Consider the following 19,821-nt stretch of genomic DNA (forward strand, 5'->3'; position numbering starts at 1 on the left):
AGATGGTATGAAGGGTCCTGATTTTATAATAGCTTTCGGGGCTGAGGCCAGGGACTAGTGCTTGGGGTGATGAACCAATGGCAGTAATGAGGATGCTGATAGGAGTAATAACAGCAATAAGAGAACAGAAGACCAGAAGCTCTGAATCCTTTGGTTAAAACCATAGTTAAAAATCATTAAGTCACAAGCAGCTATGAGACTTAATTAGAAGCCCTGGCAGGAAAGACTTTTATTGATATGAATACAAGTGCTTTTGAGAATAAAATGCCCATAGTTAGTTGTCACTGGAAAGATAAGGAAATTGAGCAACACTGACAAATAAGTTATCATAAAGGCCTGTGTGTTCACGTGCACAAAGAGCATTAGCCAGGCAGGATAAAGGTCTTAGATATTTACCTATTCTGTATCTCATTTTCCTGGAACTGAGTTTCTGACAGGTCTGTTTGCTGTGATAATTTTCTTTTTAAATGGAACTGCTCTCATAGAATATAATCCTTAACCTCAAAGATAGGATTATTACAAAGCCTTTAATAATTTTTCATGTTTGTTGTCAGAAACTAAATTTACTCACTATGTTTGTTATAGAAAATTGCATTTGTTAAAATGTTTGTTTTAAGAAATTGGGTTTATCACCTAGGTTATAACAATCACTACAGTGCCTGTGTGTATAATTCACCACCTTTGACCTCATTAACTTCATTTGGTAACTCTATCACTTTGTAAGTGGCATCAATTCACTCGCTTTTCTAAGCAACAAAACTCTTTGTCTTTGCTTTTTCCCCACAAGCCTGTTTGACAAAAAGATATTCCACGATTCTAAAACAAATGCAAAGCAAAGCATGTTTCTCTGTCAACCATAATGAACATTTATTGAGCACTTTCTTTTTTTTTTAATTTTTTATTTTTGTTGGGGGGGGAGGTATTTAGGTTTTGTTTTGTTTTTGATAGAGATACTAGGGATTGAACTCAGGACCTTGTGCATGCTAGGCACGCACTCTACCACTGAGCTATACCCTCCCCTCTACTGAGCACTTTCTAAGTGCCAGGCACTGTGCCAAGCACCTCTGCATACATTATCTTATTCCGTCCTCACAGCAGCCCTGTGAGGTAGGTACGAGGATCAGCCCCTCCTAGAGATGAAGTTGAACAGCCTCCCCAACAAAACACCGCTAGTAAATTGTACCATCAAGAGCTGCTTGGCCTGGAGAAGTGAAAGCTTTGGGGAAAAGACCACCACAGCAACAACCTTCTGTATGAGTGTTTTTGTAATGGTAGAGTGATTAGCAACTTAGGTCATGGCACCAGGAGGGTAAGGACCAAAGGGTAGGAAGTTAAAAGAAGAACATTCAAGGAGAAACAGATTTTTCTGGGTATGATGCAACGCACTCCTGGAGAAGGAATTCAAGCACTGGACGGATACAGGCTGAAACAGATGGCCTTGAGGGTATCTATCAACTCAGAGTCCGTTACCTTCCTCTTCCTTTGTATTTTCCATTTCTCTCACTCATCGCTCTCTCTCCCAGTCCCATCCACTGGAGCATTCATTCTTTTCTCCATCCAACAAACATTTACTGACCTGCCCTGTCCAATACAGTGGCCACTGGCCACGTATAGCTAAGCTTATTAAAATTAAGTAAAACAAAAAAATTCAGTTCCAAAGTTGCTCTAAACACATTTCAGGTGCTCAATACCTGTATGTGGCAAGTGGCTACCATATTTGAAAGTTCTATTGGATGGCACTGTGTCAGACAGTTGAGGTAGTTATGGCAGCCACAAGAATGAAAAATTTGAGTTCTTGACCTTGAGTTTACAAACATAAGGAGAAAAAAAAAAAAAAACACCCAGCATTATTTATTAAGAGCTACCACACATTGAGCTCTTGCTGTAAATCGGGACTTTGCTAAGCACTTTCTGAGGGGACCCTTTAACAGCCTCTCCCAACACCAAGAAATAGGGGCCATTATTATGCTCACTTTACTGAGAGGATAACAAGGTACGTGGGCGTACGTTGTTTTATTGTGCCTCACTTCATTGCACTTAGGAGATATTGCGTTTTTTTACAAATGGAAGTTCCATGACAACCCCGCGTCAAGCAAGTCTATTAATGCCATTTTCCCAACAGCATTTGCTCACTTTGTGTCTGTGCCACATTTTGGCCATTTTCATAATACCTCAGACTTTTCATTATTATTACATTTGTCACGGTGATCTGTGGTCTTTGATGTTACTACTGCAAGAAGATTACAACTCACTGTATGCTAAGATGAATGATGAGCAGTTTTCAGCAATAAAGTGTTTTTTAAAATTGAAGTACAGTTCATTTACAATCTTGTGTTAGTTAGCAATAAAGTGTTTTTAAAGTAAGGTATACATGGACATAATGCTATTGCACACTTAATAGACTGCAATATTGTGTAAACATAACTTTTATATGCACTAGGAAACCAAAAAATTCGTGACTCACTTTACTGCAGCGGTCTGGAACCCAACCTGCAATATCGTGGCAGTACGTCTAACTTGTTTAACTATGTCTTTAATTATGGGGCCTCTTGACCAAGGGGTACGTCTAGGGCCACAAAAGGTGAGCTATACTTCGTTTGGAAATTTTAAGGAAGGTCAGAAGTGGAAAAGGATTAAAGCCATGTCTTTCTAGACCATGCTTGCTCAATGTAGACTACATCAGAACTACCTGCGAGCTCCCTAAAAGTGCAGATCCCCTAACCTCTATTGGGAGCTCTGTGAGCGGGGCCTGGGAACCTATGTTTTAAACAAGCTCCCCATTTCCATCCCGGCGATTCTTTTCCTGTTCATTAAACGAGGTTTGAGCACCTCAAATCTCTGGTCCACAGCGTCTGGTCCCCTTTATTCCGCTTTCCCCTGCCTTCGATGTGACTGTGGAACCAAGTTGGAGGCTGCCATGCGTAACCCCTCGGTTTCCCCGAACGTAAAATGGGGAGCCCTGCGGGCCCGCAGCGCGGCTGCCAGGGGCCCTCGCACGTCAGTCGCCTGGTACACAGTAGGCGCCCGGCCAGAGCGGCCCCACAGGGCCACCCGAGTCCCGCCCCGCTCCGCCGGCCCGGGCTGCCTACCCTCGCAGATCTGCTCCCACGGGTTCTTGCCCGGCAGCTCTGCAACCTGCCCCGGCGAGAAGGGCAGCTCGAGGGACATGGGGGAAACGACGCGCACTGGCGTCCTGGCTGTGACAGACGACTCGGCCGAGACGGCCCACTCCACGCTCCGGGTGATGCTGCATAGCCGACCAAGCGCCGCCATGGCCGCGGTCTCCACGGCAACCGCGCGCCCCGCACGGCCGCGACCCGGAAGGAGCTGCGTCTCGCAGGGGCGGGCCAGCGAGTCGAGGCTGACTTCCGGGTCACGGCGGAGCGGGCTCTCACGTGGAGGCGGGGAAGTTTGGCCTACGGGTGAGTGCAGAGGGCGCGACGCCGCCGGGGCGGCGAGGGGGCTGGACACTGGGCGTGGGGACTTGCGCGCGAGCCACGGGACCGGAGGGCGACCTACACTTCCAGGTCCACATCCCTCCGGTAGCCGGCGTGCACTCGTCCAGGCCTGAGACCGCCGCCTCCAGGAAGTTCCCCCGCCTTGGAGCTGGGCCTGAAACCCTCCGTGTGCGGTTGTGCGGAAGATTTTGCGCGGCCGAAACTTTGAGGGAGCAGCAATCTCGCCTCCTGGCTCCCTTGCTTCCTGCAGTGGAAGTAGGGTGTTGGTGCCATTATGCAGGAGCACAGGCTCCGAAGTTCTGCGGTGTGATTTCGAATCTTTGTTTTGCCCCTTGCTGACTTTGGGACCCAGGGCAAGAAAATTAAAGTCCTGTGGGCTCAGTTTGCACGTCTGTGTAATGGGTTATTCACAGCCTTGGTAACCTAGCGAAGCTACCGCCAAGAATTTAAAAGTGCTTTTGGAGAAAGCATTTGCGTTCACAGGAGACATACTGTAAGGTTCATTTCCTCTTCCCTTCTTGAAGGAATGAATACTTTTGGGTTGCAGGGTTGAAGAGGAGGATATTCAGTGCTCAAGAGGAGGATGCTACAGTGTTCTGAACCGCAGAAATAGGGAGAGAAGGTGATTAAGTTGACAGCCTCTCCTTGGCTTCTTTGTTATTATTCCATCTCGACCATTCCTTCATCTGAGGCCCTCTTGGCACCTTTGACTCACCCTTCTCCAGGTTTGCACCTTCTCCCCCTCCTTTGCAAGCCCCTCTTCTTCTGCCCACCCATTTAAATGTTAGTCTTCCCTACTGTTCTGTTTCAGGCTCATTCTATTTAAGGCTTACCATCCATATATTCCTAAATTTATGTCAGCTTTGAACCTTAGACTGATACATACATCCACCTGTCCACCGCGGCATCTCCCCTTGGCTATCTCAAGGCATCTCTTCCAACCGGCTTGTCTCCTCCAGCCCCCCAACCTCCCCACCTTCAGTTCCTTTGTCCTAGGGATTAGCACCATCATCCTGCAGCTGCCCAAGCTGGAAATATGTTCTTCAGAAAGTTTCCTGACAACTGATAGGCCCGATGAGATGACCTCTGTTACTTGGACCTCACCACTGTGCTTGCTGTGATCCTTTGTATCATCGTTAACACACCTCTTTCCCACCCACACCTGCCTGCTTCTTGATGGCAGGTGTTTTATTTTGTTCATCTCTGTATCTCTAGCATTCATTCCTTCATTCAGTGAATATTTATTGAGCACCTGCTATGTGTTGAGTGCAGAGCTAGGCCCCAGGAATACAGTAGAAAACAAGACAGGAGTAAATGAGAGGATGTTCTGTTGATCCTCTAGGTCCTCCTGGGGTGAGTTATGAGTGAACTTGAACTATACTTCAGGCCTGGCCTGGCTCGTTGAAGGAGCTAAGAGCAAGGTAGATCCAGTGTGGACCCTCTGGGCTTTGAGGCTGAGGAAAGCTGCAGGACGAAGCTCTTGTCCTTTCCCCCCTCTGTCCAAACCTGTGAGTGGACATTGGTTTCTGGATTCCCTGAGTGGCTGCGTGTCATCTAGTTTTAAGGATCAGGAACTGGGCTGGTGACGAGTGAGAGATGTGGTCCAGCCAGAAGCTGATGTATACTTGAGGGCCCAGCCCCTTTTCATAGGTGCCTCCTTGACATGCCCCCACCTCTCTACCCACCTCCAAAAGCCTGGGCATTCTGGGTTGCTTTGTATCATTTCCAATCATTAAATGTTGGCGATTAATTTGAAAATTTAAAAACAGTGAAACATGCCTTTAGGCTGGATGTGGCCGCCTACGCCACCCCCCTGCCCTGCCAGCCTGTGCTGTGGTCTGATTCAGTCCCTCTTTTATAGATGGGGAAACTGGGGCCTGGAGAAGCCAGCACCATGTGGCAAGAGTATGTGAGTCCCCATTTGAACCCAGGTGTTCTCAGCCCTTGCTGGGGCTCCTCACCGTGCCTCGCTGCTGCTCTCCTGTCTAGCCACATGAGAAGGTAGTTAGGAGAGTAAATCATCTTGGGTGCAGGCCAAGGGAATTAATTTCCAGACACAAGGCAGAGGAGCTGCTTAGAATGAACCAAGGTAATGGGTTAACTGTGGCACATTTCCTGCCTCTGGTGGGACTCAGCAAGAAGAGCTGTCTCAAGATTTCTGTCCCCTTCATCCTATAGAAGGTGAGCCCCCGAGGGCAGGGTGAGGCCTCGGTGGCTGGCACGGGGTAGGCCGTGGTACATTTCTGTTGAATCGCTGACTAGGCTTTAGAGGTTTAAGGAAGAAGGTTAGGAAAGGGAATCAACAGTGCCAAAACACACTCCCCACCTTCCCAGGCACTTCCCATAGATTATCGTTTATTCTTTCCAACAGCCTTTTGGGGGAAGGGAGTGTTCTCTCCCCCCAGTTTCAGATGGGAAAGTTAAGACCCAGGGAGAGTAGGTGATTAGCTTAAGGTGAGAGAGCAGCTTGGCTTTGAACCTGGGGCTGCCAGAATTTAAAGTCCATTCTAGTTCCTCGATCCTATTCCTGCTTTGCTCCCCAGGGATCATGCCCATGTTCCCAGCCCCTAGTGTTTTTGACCATCCACTGGAAGAAATGTGACTCTTAGCAATATCGAGTTGAAATGTACTCAGGGTGTAGGGTAACTTGGACTTTTTTTTTTTTTTTAAGGAATGATCACTAAGACCCAGAAAGGAGACCTGGGCCTTGGGCTCCCAGAGAAAAAGAAGAAGAAGAAAAGGAAGGCAGTCAAAGAACCAGAGACTCAATACTCAGCTTTAAACAGTGACACTTATTCTGCTGAGGTTTGTCCCACAAGAGTCACATCACCCTCGAAGAATGTGGTCCAAGGGCCGGCACCCGAAATGCCTTTAGTGAAGAAAAAGAAGAAAAAAAAGAAGGGTCACAGCACTGGCTGCGGAGAGCCCCTAGAACCTGAGACCACATCACGGGCTGGACAGACTGAAATGTCGCCCAGCCCCGGGAAGCAGGTGCTTGGTCCATCCGAGCTCAGTGGGGAGAAGAAAAAAGGAAAGAGGAAGTCCTTGTCCCCTGGCTTGAGGGTGAAGACCTCCCCAGAACCCAGGCAAGGTGACGAGGTGACCAGAGTTGGCAAGAAGCTCAAAAAACAAAAGAAGGAGAAAAAGGGTCAGGAAACCACAGCCATCTCAGCCAGGGACCCTTGGTGCTGTGAGGCTGGGGATGCTCCCTACACTTGCTCAGTAGTGAAGGATGGTGAGGAGCAGGCAGCCTCGGGGCAGAAACGGAAGCAGGGGAGCCCCAAGGAACACAGCATGAAGATGAAGAAGAAAAAGAAAATCCATCAAGAGGGAGATACCCCCCTGGGACACCCCAAGCTCTCCATGTCTGTGGAGAGCAGCTCTAGGAAAAGAAGTAAAAAGAAGCCAATCAAAGTCGAGGCTCCAGAATACATCCCTCTAGGAGATGGCCCCAGGACCCCTGCAAAGAAGAAAATGAAGTCCAAGAAAAAAGCAGAACAGACAGGCATTGAGGAGTCAACTTTGAAGAGGAAGAAGAAGAAGAAGAAGAAGAAGCAGGAGAGCAGAGCAGCAGCAGAACCTTGGGAGGAGGTATGCTGTCCTTCAAAAGTGGACTTTTTTTGGGGAAGAATAAGGGTGGAAGTTGGGAGTGTGTGTGTGCACACACAGGCCCTCAACCCTGATTAAACTGACTTCAGTCAGGAAGGGGATTTAATGACACATGTAACTAGAAAAGTTAAAAGCTGTCTAGCTTCAGGTATGGCTGGATCCAGGTGCTTGTGTAATAGTCTCAATAATACAGGTATCCCTTGCTATCAGAATTCTACCCAAGTCCTCTCTATGTGCGCGCAACAGCTAGATAAATTGGGATAAGTTTCTCAGGTAGATCCTTCCCTCTCTAAACTTGCCACTTGCTGTCCAAAACTCAGAAACCAAATAGTTTGAGATAGCATGGTGTCCATAGCTATCTGAGCTTACTTTCTGAGCTCTGTATACACAATTTAGGAATAGATTTGGATCGCAGGAGATGCCTGTGTGGCTTTCCCCATCTCTGGGATTTGTATTTTTCTATGCTGGTTTTAATCTTAGACAGGCTCCTCCCCACCCCAAACCCATGACAGGATGGTCCCAGCAGCTCCAGGCTTTCATCATGATCGTTAAGCCACCCGCAAAGGGAGGACAGCCCTCCAAAACGATTACAGGAAAAGTCTCAGCACTGCTCTCCCAGATCTCGACTGGGTCACACAAGCCAGAAGTCCTGATCTGAGGCCTGTGGGGAGGGGCTGAGGGTAGCAGTCCCACCTGAATCCCACTGTCTCTAACCAGGGAAGGCAGTTTCTGAGAGGAAAACCAGGGTCCTATTACCAGGAGGAAGGGAAGGGATGACAGCCTGTGAAGGCAGCAGATGTGGTCTCTGTCCTGGGTGGGGGGGGCAGAGCACAGGGACCCCACAGCCCCCCCCCCGTCTCCCCTGTCTGTACCACCGCCAGGGCCAGGCCGCCGCTCCTGTCCTCAGTGTGTGCCGGCCCGCCATTCCACTCCCAGCAGAGCTGGCCTTTCACGAGCACTTACTGTGTGCTCGGCACTGGGCTCGTAGTGACCCGCTTAATCCTACCTCTGATCTGACGGGGTCGCTGCTGTGGTTATCCCCACTGAACAGACAAGGAAACCGAGGCTCAAAAGAGGTCACCTGGTAAGGGACAGGACTGGGCTTCAGACCCAGTGTGGCTTCTGAACTTGGGGTTTTCTCCTTTCTCGGGAGCCCCCTGTGTAAACTCGCGTAGACGCCGGTATCATTAGGGCCAGAGGAATGACTGTTTTATATTCGAACAAGCCCTGGGTTCTCCTCGCAGCTCTGCACCAACCAGGGCGACCTCAGACCGGCTGCGGGCCTGTGGTCTCAAGTAAGAGTCATGGCTGCCATGAGGGGGCGGGCCTGGCCGAGAGTCGACGGCTCTGTTAACAGCGCCAACTGAAGGATGAGCCCCTGAGCTGAGTCACAGGGTGGCGCACGCTCAGCTCGGCCACATGGGGTTGGGGAGGCGGGGGCAGCCTCCATGTTGGAGCCCGCAGGAGATGGTTCTGGTTCCTGGATTTCTCCAGCTTTGCCCTGGTCCAGGAGACTAGGTTTCACTGGTCGCTTCCTTTATTCACACACTCTCGGGGCCAGGAGGAACCCCAGAGGCTTGCAGCCCAACCCCCATCAGAATCTAAAATCCCTTCTCCCAGGAGCCCAGTGAAAGGTAGTTAGTCCCTCTGCTCAGTGTCTCCCGTGATGGGGACTCTGTTCCCCAGCACAGCCAATGGAGTCAGGACGTGCCACGCATCTTCAGGGTCCCAGCACATGATATGAGTGAACAGAGCCATCCTGGGCTCATCACATGTGACGCTGGGTGCCAGGCAGAGCACAGCTGAAGTGAGGATGCAGGACATGTGGTGGATGTCGCTGCTGAAGGACTGGGGAGAGTGGCCCACCCAAGGTCTTGCTGTCCGCGGGTCCCACAGGGGCTGAGGCCACTGAGAGAGTGTGGTCTGTGTGAGCGTGGTCAGGGCAGGCCTGGCAAGGACTGCGGGGGAGCTGAGACCTATAAAGGCTGGGCCATCTGTGCAGAGGGAGTGGCAGGTGCAAAGGCCCTGGGGGGGCAAAGAGGCTGGGGCAGCAGAGCCAGATTGTCATGTAAACAAGATGGGAGCCCCTAAAGGTTTTGGGGGAATGGGGTGATGTGATGCTCTTGAGTTTGTTATATTAATACTTTTTAGTTGAGATATGATTGACACAGAACATCAGGTAAGTTGAAGGTGGACCCTAGGTGCTGTGTGGGATCGAGCTGCGTGGGGGGTGGGGAAGCAGGAGTCAGGCAGCAGAGAAGGCGCCGGCCAGGACATGGGGGTGCAGGGGGAGTAGGAAGGAGAGAACGGGGGAAGTTTGGGTTTGCTGCAGGGCCCCCACCTCTGCCTTCTCTGGCCCCTGCCAGCCCGCCTCCCGGCATCGGTGGGGACCTTAGCCTCTCTCCTCTTGCTGATTTGATGTTACCCTGGGAAGTGAGGTGACATCTGGCAGGAAGGGTTGTGCTCCAGGCCTGGGTTAGTGTTGGCCCTGACCCTGAGCTGTAGGGGTGACCTCGTGGTAGCCACTTCGCTTCTCTGAGCCCTAGTATCTTCATCTGTCAAATGAGTCAGTGCCATGGTCGAGGGGAGAGTCGGGGAGAACTGTGGGGGAGAACTGTGGAAGAGAAGGGCTGTCAGGGGTTCTGTGGGTGGTGGGGGTTGGGGTAGGGCTGCGGTCTCCCGTCTTCTCTGGGCTCCCGCGATCGCACCCGGCTGGGATGCTGAGCCAGAGGCCGTGGTCCACTTGACTCACTCTGCCCTCTCGTGCAGGAGCCCGACACAGACTTAGAGGTGGTGTTGGAAAAGAAAGGCAACATGGACGAGACACACATAGACCAGGTACGGCCCGGTCCTCACCCCTTCCCATGTGTCTTCCTACCCCAGACTCGCTCTCGCCTCCTGCCAGGCCACGAGGTCCTGGGCCCAGAGGTGTCAGGGAGTCCAGAGGCCACCAGGCCAGCCTCTGGCACACCTCCGCTGGACAGGAGCTCATGGCCTCCCCTGCTTCATGCTGGGAGACCCCTTCGCTGCCATAGCTTTGGCTGAGGGGCCATCTGGTCATTCAGAATCCCAGGTGAGGCATTCCTCCCGGTCACCCCTGCAGGAGGAGAAGGGGACGTGTCCTGGGGAGCTGCAGTAGAGCGGGGAACACGTGCTCAGCCAGGCCCCCGCGTTACCACCCCCTGGCCTCGACTGAGGAACGTTTGGAGAAGTTGTTCTATTGTGGACAAGCTTCTGCTTCTGTTGTGCCCAGATCCTGTATGGGGGCTGGACTTTCTGGAATTAGGATATTTTTATGTTCCTGGAGCCCAAGGCCTGTCAGGACAGCATAGTAACCACATAGGTGTGGCCTTGGACTGACCTTTGGCAGTCACTAACGTCCCGACCCTCATATCGGTGGCTGTGAAGGTCACGCGAGGCCGGGTTTGGGAGGCACTCAGCAGGGGCCTACCTGAGACCTGTGCTTAGTAAGTGGCAGCTGTTAACCTGCCTGCGTCCTCACGCTGTGTCAGCAAGTGATTGCTGGAGAGAAGCAGCAGGGTGTGACATGGAGACAGCCCCTGTGTCGTGGCCCTGCTCCTCCAGGAGAGAAAGAGAAACAGAGCGAGTGCTTACAAGTGAGCCGAGTGTGAGGAGGGAGCCCTACAAGGTGCCACGTTACCTCCATACCTGATGCCTTTGGGGAGTTGGGGACCCTCTCCCTGGAGGAGGGGGTGTCACAGAGGGGCCGTGAGGACCAGTAGGATGATGCTGACAGAGCCTAGTCCTGGCCTGGCACAGAGCACGCCCCCCCCCCCCCGAAACGAGAGCTCCCCTGCAGGTCCTAGTCCTGTGGCTTGCCAGGACCAGGGCTGCAGGACCCCGCAGGGGCCATGCAGAAAGAACGGAGGTGGGGCCTCAACTCCAGGCCCAGCCCCTCCCCTCAGCTCCTTCTCCAGGTGTCCTTGGCCACTCGGGTCACAGCACAATGCCTGGCCTGTGCACATCATGCAGGCAGGGCCCACCAACCACCTCTCTGCTTCTTGTGTATTTGTGCCTATTAAACACTTTAGGGTTTTCAAGAAAACTTCTAACCATTTCGGGTGACAGATTATCTCAGTGTGAGTGAAATTTTCTGTCCCACTTCTCCCTCTCTTTTTTCCGTAAGTAATTAAAGTTCACTATGGTAAAACATTGAGCGGAAGAAAGCAACCTAAGATCCTGCCCCGAATGGTGATCGCTGCACACCCTTTGTTGTTGCACTCTTCCGAACCTTCCCTTTGTAACTGCACATCTGTGTGATTGTAAAGCACTGTTCAGCCCTGCTGTATACACTGCTCCTTTAACTTCTGTCATTTAGCCGGTGAACTGTCGGCTCCAGTAAGCGCACACCCATACGTTCCGCGTGGGCAGTGGGACCCCATGTGGGAATACGCCACCGTTCTCGCTCTCATGCCTGCAGCTGTCTCTTGGAGTTGTTTTACGTACTTTTGAACTCGATAAATGCCCACCTCGTTTGGCTGCCCGTGGCAGATTGGACAAGAGGGGGCAGGGCCACCAAAGGGACAGCTGAAGTTACACCTGAGCCCTTGGGAGGAAGGATAAGGCCCTGGAAGCTTCCGTGTTGAACAGCAGGGTCATCGGTGCGCTGACTGTGGGCTGAGCCACACTAGCTACAGCGTATGAGGTGTGCCTCCTGTGTGCCGGGGCCACCTCAGGCTCTGCGTTCTGCACGCAGCAGTTTAACATGGGGCCGGGTTCTCCCACACCAAGTAATTCTCTGACCCCAGCTGTGTGTCCTACAGTTCAGCTCAGTGTGACACTGTCAGACCCCTCAGGTGAAGGGCTCAGTTCCATCAGACTGCCCCCAACTCCCACCCCCTGCTGCAGATATCATTCCCAAGCCAGGTTGTCATCTCTGCTTCTGATCAACCAGTTATAGATCAGAGGTTCCAAAGGCCTCCTCAGTTCAGTCAGTTTGCTAGAGCGGCTCGCAGAACTCAGAGAAACCTATTACTCACTAGTTTCGGCTTTATTATAAAAGGATCTTACTCAGGGACAGCCAGATGGAAGCGATGCACAGGGCAGGGTGTGTGAGAGGGTGCTTGGAGCTTCCATGTGCTCTCTGAGAGCTCCACCCTCCCCAAACCTCCAGTGTCACCAACCCAGAAACTCTCTGAATCCCGTCCTTGTGGGTTTTCATGGAGGTCTCGTTACCTAGACACGATTGACTAAATCCCTGGCTATTTGGTGGGAGGCTCAACCTCCAGCTGTCTCCTGTCCCCAGAGGTCAGGGGGATAGTTCTGAGTGTTCCAACCCTCCGGTCACATGGTTGGTCCTCCTGGCCTGCAGCCCCCATCTTAAAGTTGCCTCTGAAAGTCACCTCATTAACATAACAAAAGACACCGTGCTCCTCTCTGCACTTAGGGAATTCCAAAGGTTTTTGGAGCTCTGTGCTGGGACTGGGGATGATAACGTTATATTTATATATATAATATGATTCTTGTTATCAGTGTCTTATTGTAAAGCACCGTTCTCTGTCTCCTCTTTATCCTCCAGCTTACCTGATGTTTCCATCTGTTTGCAGATAAACAGAACAGTACAGAAAGATGAAGTGACTTACCAAAGGTCACACAACTAGTTAATGGCAGTGCTAGGATTCAGACTATTCAGACCACAGCCTGTGTTCTTTCTAGAAAATGATGCGGTCAGCAAGAAAGTTAACCCCAGCACCCTCTGTGCAGGCAGGGCTTCGGGCAGTGTGTTTTGGGAAAGTTGCCACCCAAAATGGCTGTTAGAAACAAAAAGAGTTCTAATGCTGAAGGTGGATAAACTTCAGTGTCTGGGAAGGTTCATTCCTAAGGAATGAAAAACAAGGATGAATGAGGCCTGCGTGCTTTAGGTCAAGGATGCTTAGAGGGTATTTTTGCAGCAGAGTAAAGCTGCTCCCACCCCATGCCCCGCCCTGTCTCTGTCCTGGGTTAGAAGCTCAGAGGAAAACGCCTGTCATTTCCCTCTTTGCTTTCCTTTCACTTGCTCAGGTGAGGCGAAAGGCCTTGCAAGAAGAGATCGATCGTGAGTCAGGCAAAACAGAAGCTTCTGACACCAAGAAGTGGACAGTAAGTGTGCTGCTGGGCTCCGGGAGTGGTGCTTCAGCCTCCCGGCCCCTCCTCTCCCTGCGGCCGGAGGGGCTCAGCACAGGGACATCATCCGGCCCGAGGCAGCCCCAGCCCACCAGCTGGCTCCCTCTGCTGCAGAGCTTGTCCTGAGCTGACTCCCTTCCTCCCAGAGAGCTGGCCGCGCGAGATAAGCAGCCTGGACGTTTGTCTCTGGCTCTGGACGGGCAGGGTGGCCTAGGCATTAGTCGCCAGGGACGCTGATGATGAGCTGTCCAGCAATGGCTGGTGCCCTCAGAAGGCTGCTGGGGCCGGGTAGGAGGCAGAGTGAGAGGGGGCTGTGGCAGGCCTCTCTCAGGCCTGGCTTCAAGGGCCAGCTGGAATGGGAGGTTTCCAAGCCAGGCGGGCCCTAGGAGATGGGGCTGGTTGGGGGTGGTGTACAGCATGGGCACCACAAGGCCAGGCTGAAGAGAGGGTCGAGGGGGGCGGTGGGCCACGGGGCCGGGGCTATAACGTGGGCACTGCTGGAGGGCGTCGATGTGGGAGAGGTTGAAGGCTGGGGTGGGAGGCCCAGCCTGCAGGCCTGAGGCCGGGGGTGGGGCGGAGGGGAGAGCAGCTTCACCGCCTAGCATAGATTGGATTTGGGAGAGAGGGCCCAGGTGATGGGAAGCCTTGCACTGTGTGAAGCCTCCACAGCATAACACAGGAAAGAGCAGTTAATTTGGACCAGAAGACCTGAGATCAGTTCCTGGCTTTCTAGTTTTCTAGTTTCCACTTTCCAGTTTGAGACTCCTGGTGAGTACCTTCCCCTCTCTGGGCTTCATTTTCCACATCAGTACAACGGGACGTGCACGCTGGCCCCATGGAGTTGGGGGTGGGCCTGGTTATGTGTTACCCCTCTGGGGTCTCCTTTCTCTCCATCCTCTTGAGCTGAGCAGAGCTGATGGGACTCCCTGATTCAGTGAGGAAGGCAGGAAACAGGGCCGGTCCTGCAGAGCACTGGCCCAGAGGCTACCCCTGCGGGGAGCCTGGGAACAGGAGGGCCATCCCTGGGCTGGAGGCTGGGATCCGTCCTCTGGGGATGCTTTAGGTGGCACTGCCTCCTGGGGCCCGGGGCCCCTTGACTGCTGAGGCACGCGGTGGGGATTCCGGACTGGCTGAGGGTCCCTCTAAGGGGTCAGCAGCCCTCCGAAGTGCTGGCTCACTGAGCAGCCAGCCCCTGGCGGTGCTCTCCTCAGGCCCAGTGTGGGGCTGTCTCAGGTGGCCTCTCATTCTAGAAACTGCAGGCCTGGGCCGCTGCCAGTATGCCTGTTATCTGGGCCACTGTGAAGCTGGAAGAATTGTCACCGGTTCACTCCAGGCAGTGGTAGTAGCGACTGGTCTTTATTCTCCCAAAGCTGACCTAGAAACAAGCAGAAAGTCCCCAGGCAGCATGGGTCAGCAGTGGGGTGCAGGGGGGGAACCACAGTTCTCCGCTTCAGCTGAGCCAAGCATCGTGCTCTGGGTGTCGGTACAGACCCTGATTTGAGCCTCACTGAGGCCCTGTCGGGGGTGTTGCACCCCCGTTTCATAGATGAGGACATTGAGGCTCAGAGAGGTTAGGTAACTTGACCAGGGCCACACACACGGGGCTTGATTCTGAGTCTTCAAAGCTGTAGTCTTCAAGGGGAGCTGGGTTTCTTGCTTCTGCCCAGACCTGGGGGGGAAGGGGTCTGCTCTTAGGCCACGGCCCTGAGAGGCTGTCTTGCATTTTTTTGAACACGGGAGATGTGTGCCCTGGGTTGTAGAGTGCCCTGGAAAGGAAGTGGAACCCCCAAGTTCCTGGGCTGGCTCAGCCTGCAACTTGTGTGACCCTTTACCTCTCGGGGCCTCCACTCCCTTCCTGCCGTAACAGCCAAGCTGCTGTGAGAAGCACCTGCCCTCCTCCACCTGGTGAGGTGACAGTCTGCCACGAACTTGGGGGAGGAGTCAGCAGACAGGCAGCCCTGGTGTGGGCCAGGCCCGAGATGGAGTTCCAGCAGGGTTAGAAGTGCCCCCGGTTAGCCGCAGACCACCGTTTCCTCGTCAGTGAGGTGGGCCCAGCGGTGCTGCTCCGAGGGCTGTGGTTGGGGTCAGGACGGTCGCTGGGCCTGCTGCTCTGGGAGGGCTTGGGCGTCTGGCCCCTCCCCGGTGCAGCTGGGGGTCGGGGAAGGGAAAGGGCTTTGGAACCCTGGAAAGTGACCACCTGTTTCCTCTCACCACAGGGAACTCAGTTTGGCCAATGGGATACTGCTGGTTTTGCAAACGAGGAACAGAAACTGAAATTTCTCAAACTCATGGGGGGCTTTAAAAATCTGTCCCCTTCATTCAGTCGCCCCCCCAGCACGACCAGAAGGCCCAACATGGCTCTGAGCAAGAAGGCGGCCGACACCCTGCAGCAGAACCTGCAGCAGGACTACGACCGGGCCCTGAGCTGGAAGGCCAGCCGCGGGGCAGGCCTCGGCTTCGCCCCTGCCCCGGGCAAGGTCTTCTACATTGACAGGAACGCGTCCAAGTCAATCAAGTTTGAAGATTAAACGCTACTGCCCTGTCCCCCAGAACAGCCACAGTTGCTTTTATTGTTGTGTTATGCAGATGAAAGCCACAGGACAGTTGTCTGGAATCGAACTCCTGCAGAGATTAAGGGCAACTATGTTGTCGCGCCTGGACGGACTGGGGTGAGGGCAGCTCAGGTTTCAGGAGCCAGGAGATCGTGTGAGGGGCTAAACCGCCTGTGTGCTGTGTGAAGCGTTCCATCCGTTCGTCCTGCGGTGTGTGTACGTAGGAATAGCTAACGTTTGTCGAGTGCTGAGTGTGTGCCAGGCACATAGTGAAGTGTCTCCCTTGCATTAATGTATTTAATCTTCATAACTATGAAACAGGTGCTATTATCATCCCCATCTTATAGATGAGGAAACCGAGGTTCAGGGAGGAAGTAATAAAGTTGCCTGGGGTCACCCAACCAGTTAAGTGCCAAGTACTTTTGTGCCCCAAGTCCTGCGCCACTATTCAGTATTCTGAATGTCCCCTCTCGAGAATGTCACCCAGAATACTCATTGGGGCTTAAAATGTCTTTTGAGAAACAAGCTTATTGCATGTCGGAATCTCAAACAGGAAGTGGGGCTGATGTAAAGGGGGGCAAGGAAGCTCGCTTTCCTTTCCCTTCTTGGAGTAGCAACAGGCACAGAGGTGTCTGCACTGCCACCTGGCAGGTGTGGCTGAGCTTCGAAGTATTTCTAAACCAGTCTTGCCTTTTGCCCTGCTTCCCTGTGCTGTGGTTGGATTTAGTCTTTTTCCTTCAGCAGGACTGTGAACGAGGCATTTTAGACAGCAGCTCATTAGCCCTTCGCGTGAACCCGTGACAGATGCGTTCCCAGGGATTTGTTTATTGGACTCTTTTCAGTCACAAGGAAGAGACTCCCAGGTGCCATCTGTGGAGGAGGTCAGGTGCCCGGAGGCAGGACACGCGGGGAAGACAGGATGTTGCCTCCTAAGCAGTGGGAACAGTGTTTCCCAGGCTTGACTGTCCAGCCAGCCTCCCAGAGCTCCAGGTTCCGTGACCTGAGCGACACATGGCCACCACCTCCATGCACCCAGCATCGCGCTTCCCACCGTGTAAGTTCTGATTGGGCCTTTTTCACGTCATTTGGCTTGAACGGCCCCCACAGGCGTCCTGTCTCAGGCCGGCCTAGACAGCCAGGGACTCAGCCTCTCACGTGGCAGGAGGGTCTGTTGTAGGGATTGATTCAGCTCCTCATGAGGGAACATTCTTTGTCTCTCTGCTCCTCCGTCCTCAGTGCTGGCTTCATCAGGCTGGTAGAAAAATGACTAGCAATTCCAGGCATCATATCAGTACGCTAGACCATTCATTTCAGAAGAGGAAGAAAAATCTTACGGTTCAAGGAGACTTCCAGAAGCCCCTCAAGAGACCTTTTGTCATAACTCATTGCCCAGCAGTGGGTCATATACCTATTCCTGAGCCAGCCCCTGGCACGTGGAGGGAGACTCAGGGCCCAGCCAGGAAGGACTGAGGTGTGGATGCTGGCGAGGCCAGCATGGGTGCACTGTTGCCCCACGGGGCGGTGGTGAGGCAGGCCTGCCTGCGCCCTGACCACCAAGCACTGGCCTGGTCTAGAGTCCTCCACACTGGGCTAGCAGCGATCCAGGGGGCTGCCTCCCGCAGAACGTGAACTTGGCCCTCCGAGGATTCAGCCCTAAGAGACACAATGGAAGCGGCCATCTAATAATGCCTAGAAAGCGAGGCTCTGCATCTGAGTCAGCTCTTCAGGGCACCTCCGGTCGTGACGGGAATACATCTCCCAGTCTTGATCAGCACCAGAGGAACTTGCTTAGTGTAAATGGGAACCAGCCACTGCTTCTCTTGCCGTTTTTATCTTGCCGGGGGAGCACGCTACAGTCTGGTCCTGCTCAGCTCATCAGGAGGGACTGCTCAGCCTTCTCTTGGGTGATTCTAAGAGTGGCTGAGCGATTGTCCTCCAGCCTACCCCACGGCGACAGCTCTCATTCGGGCGTGAGGGTCAGGCCTTTCTCCTCTTGCTGTTTAGGGGAAGCAGTCTCTGTGTGATGGGATGCGACTTTCTAGCTGAGTGTCACCGTTGGCTGAGGCATTCTGCTTGCTTGGGCAGGGTTATTAAAGTCTGTTCTGAAGCAGGCTCTGCGAGAAGGTTGGGCAGCCGGGATAGCGAGACGCCAGGTGTCCTCAGCTTGGGCTCGGCCTTGTCTGGGCTGCCCTGGGGGGTGCGGACCACTGTGGCTTTGGAGGCAGGACCTGCCCTGCAGCCGCCCGCAGTCCTGAGAGTGTTCACTCTGAGCTGATGTTCACTGGGCCTCTGTCCTTTTGTAAATTAAACAACACTGGCTTGAGTCACCCCCGGCCCTCCTGCCATGTCCAGAGCCCGCTGTAAGCTGCAAGGTTTTTTGCTGTGATTTCCCATGTTCTTCATCTGTTGACTCCGTGTAGAACACAGCCTACCTCCACTGGAGCAAGGCAGTTTTTGGATTTTTACTCAGAATCGGGGAGAAGTGGGAGGGAGAGGTCTGGTATCTAAGCAGAGCCAAGGTCTTAGCTCAATATTTAACATACCTGTTCTCAAACTTGTTGGCTGTTTCTCCCTTGGGGATTTCTCACTGCCCCTCCTCTATGCAAGCTCCTCCCATCTGTATACTTGTCTTCATCCAGCTGCCCCCAAAACCTCATGATTCTTAACCACTGTATTCCTTGGGGTGATTCCTGCCATCCTGCCTTAGCCCACTAGGCCCCCTTTCCACAACTAGACTGGCCTGTCAGAAGTATTTGCCAGGTAGACATGGTTCTCCCCTTAAAAATCGTGTGTTCAGCTGTACAAACTTAGGGCTGTTCAGACTTGTGGTCAGAGTAACAATTTCTCCCGAAGATGTCCATGTCCTAATCTGTGAGTCTGGTCCACAAAACAAAAGGGAGTTTAAGGTAGCAGATGGAATTACGGTTGCTAACCGGTTGACCTTAATAAGATTAGACTGGGCCCACCCAGGCAATCCAGGATTAAAAGAGGGAGACAAAAGAAGAGACTTGGAAGAAACACAGCTATCAGTAGTTTTGAAGCGGGAGGAAGGGGCCACAGCCAAGGGATGCAGGTGTCCTCTGGAAGCTGGAAAAGGCGAGAACACTGTGTCTCCCCCGAGCCTCCAGAAGGGACGCAGCCCAGCCAGCACCTTCACTTTGAAGGTGTGCCCACTGAGACCATTTGGACTTCAGAGTGGCAGGGCTGCAAGGTGCTAAAACCGTGCCATTTTAAGCCAGTAAGTGTGTGGTAATTTAAAGCAGCAACAGAAAACTAATACAGGTCTTATGAGAAGTTTTCCTCATTTTTACCTCATTTCCTAAAATTTTTGGACTTAAAAATCGTTCCATCATCCTTCACGATAGTAGACTTCATCCCATGAAGGCCGTGGCTAATTATCTGAGTAACGAACGGGCTGGGGGAAAGTACACAAGAGTGTAGAAGATCTAAGCTTCCACCTGGCCAGGTGGCGGGTGATTCAGAAGCTCCTTTGCTGTAATGTAGACCTGACCTGATGTCAGGGTCCAAGTCCAGGTTAATGGAAGGGCATTAAGACCCCACTGACTCAGGCCTGGGCACCGACGCCGGCACAGACAGCCTCAAAGTGGAAGAAATGACGAAGTGCAAGTGCATCATTTGTGAACCTGCCAGTTGTTCATTTGAATAGTATCAGATTAAAAGTGGCATATGAAATCATTTTCATGGAAATAGCTTTGTGAAATAAAGGCCCCTTGGGGATATTTGAGCAACGCCCATGCTTTCTGAATGCCTGTGTTTTGTTCAGTCAAGGGGCCTCCTTCAGTCCCCACTGTCCTTTGACGAATGCCATTTTCTCAACAGAATTCTTGTATGGGGGTGCGTGGGAAGGGGGGTTCACTGTTGAGCTGGCCAGAAAATCCATAGCATATGCTTGGTCCTATTCAGTTAAAATGTGAGTTTATGTAACTTGTAAAAAAATTATTTTAGCCACTGTCACCGTGTGAACTGTAATGGAGCGTTTCGCAGAGGAGAGGTGAAATGCAGTCTAGGTCCAGCGTATACTTCCAAAAGCAGGACGGCTCAGGGGCACTTCCAGTTCA

General features: G+C 52.6%; 2 protein-coding genes across 6 annotated transcripts in view; one reads left to right on the top strand and one right to left on the bottom strand.

Moving 5' to 3' along the window:
• The window catches only part of IQCK (IQ motif containing K), a 110,479-nt gene extending 107,173 nt beyond the window's left edge, over positions 1-3,306 (bottom strand). For all 3 annotated transcript variants that reach the window (XM_032460942.1, XM_032460941.1, XM_032460943.1), the window contains exon 1: positions 3,090-3,306. In XM_032460942.1, the coding sequence (XP_032316833.1) occupies positions 3,090-3,273 (184 nt within the window). In that variant the 5' untranslated portion in view covers positions 3,274-3,306. The remainder of the gene's footprint in view (positions 1-3,089) is intronic.
• A 29-nt stretch (positions 3,307-3,335) lies between these two features.
• KNOP1 (lysine rich nucleolar protein 1) lies at positions 3,336-19,495 on the top strand. 3 transcript variants are annotated; one of them, XM_032460937.1, is made up of 6 exons: positions 3,373-3,422; positions 4,006-4,080; positions 6,130-7,049; positions 9,837-9,905; positions 13,089-13,166; positions 15,407-19,495. In XM_032460937.1, the coding sequence occupies exons 3-6, from the start codon at positions 6,132-6,134 to the stop codon at positions 15,716-15,718; spliced, it is 1,377 nt and encodes a 458-aa protein (XP_032316828.1). In that variant the 5' UTR covers positions 3,373-3,422; positions 4,006-4,080; positions 6,130-6,131; the 3' UTR covers positions 15,719-19,495. The 3 variants fall into 3 exon arrangements, with proteins under 3 accessions (XP_032316827.1, XP_032316828.1, XP_032316829.1); XM_032460936.1 differs by lacking the exon at positions 4,006-4,080 and having other exon boundaries at positions 3,336-3,422; XM_032460938.1 differs by lacking the exons at positions 3,373-3,422; positions 4,006-4,080 and adding an exon at positions 3,458-3,951.
• Positions 19,496-19,821: the final 326 nt, after the last annotated feature.

This window comes from Camelus ferus, chromosome 18 (assembly GCF_009834535.1).
Source record: "Camelus ferus isolate YT-003-E chromosome 18, BCGSAC_Cfer_1.0, whole genome shotgun sequence".
NCBI classification, from domain to species: Eukaryota; Metazoa; Chordata; class Mammalia; order Artiodactyla; family Camelidae; genus Camelus; species Camelus ferus.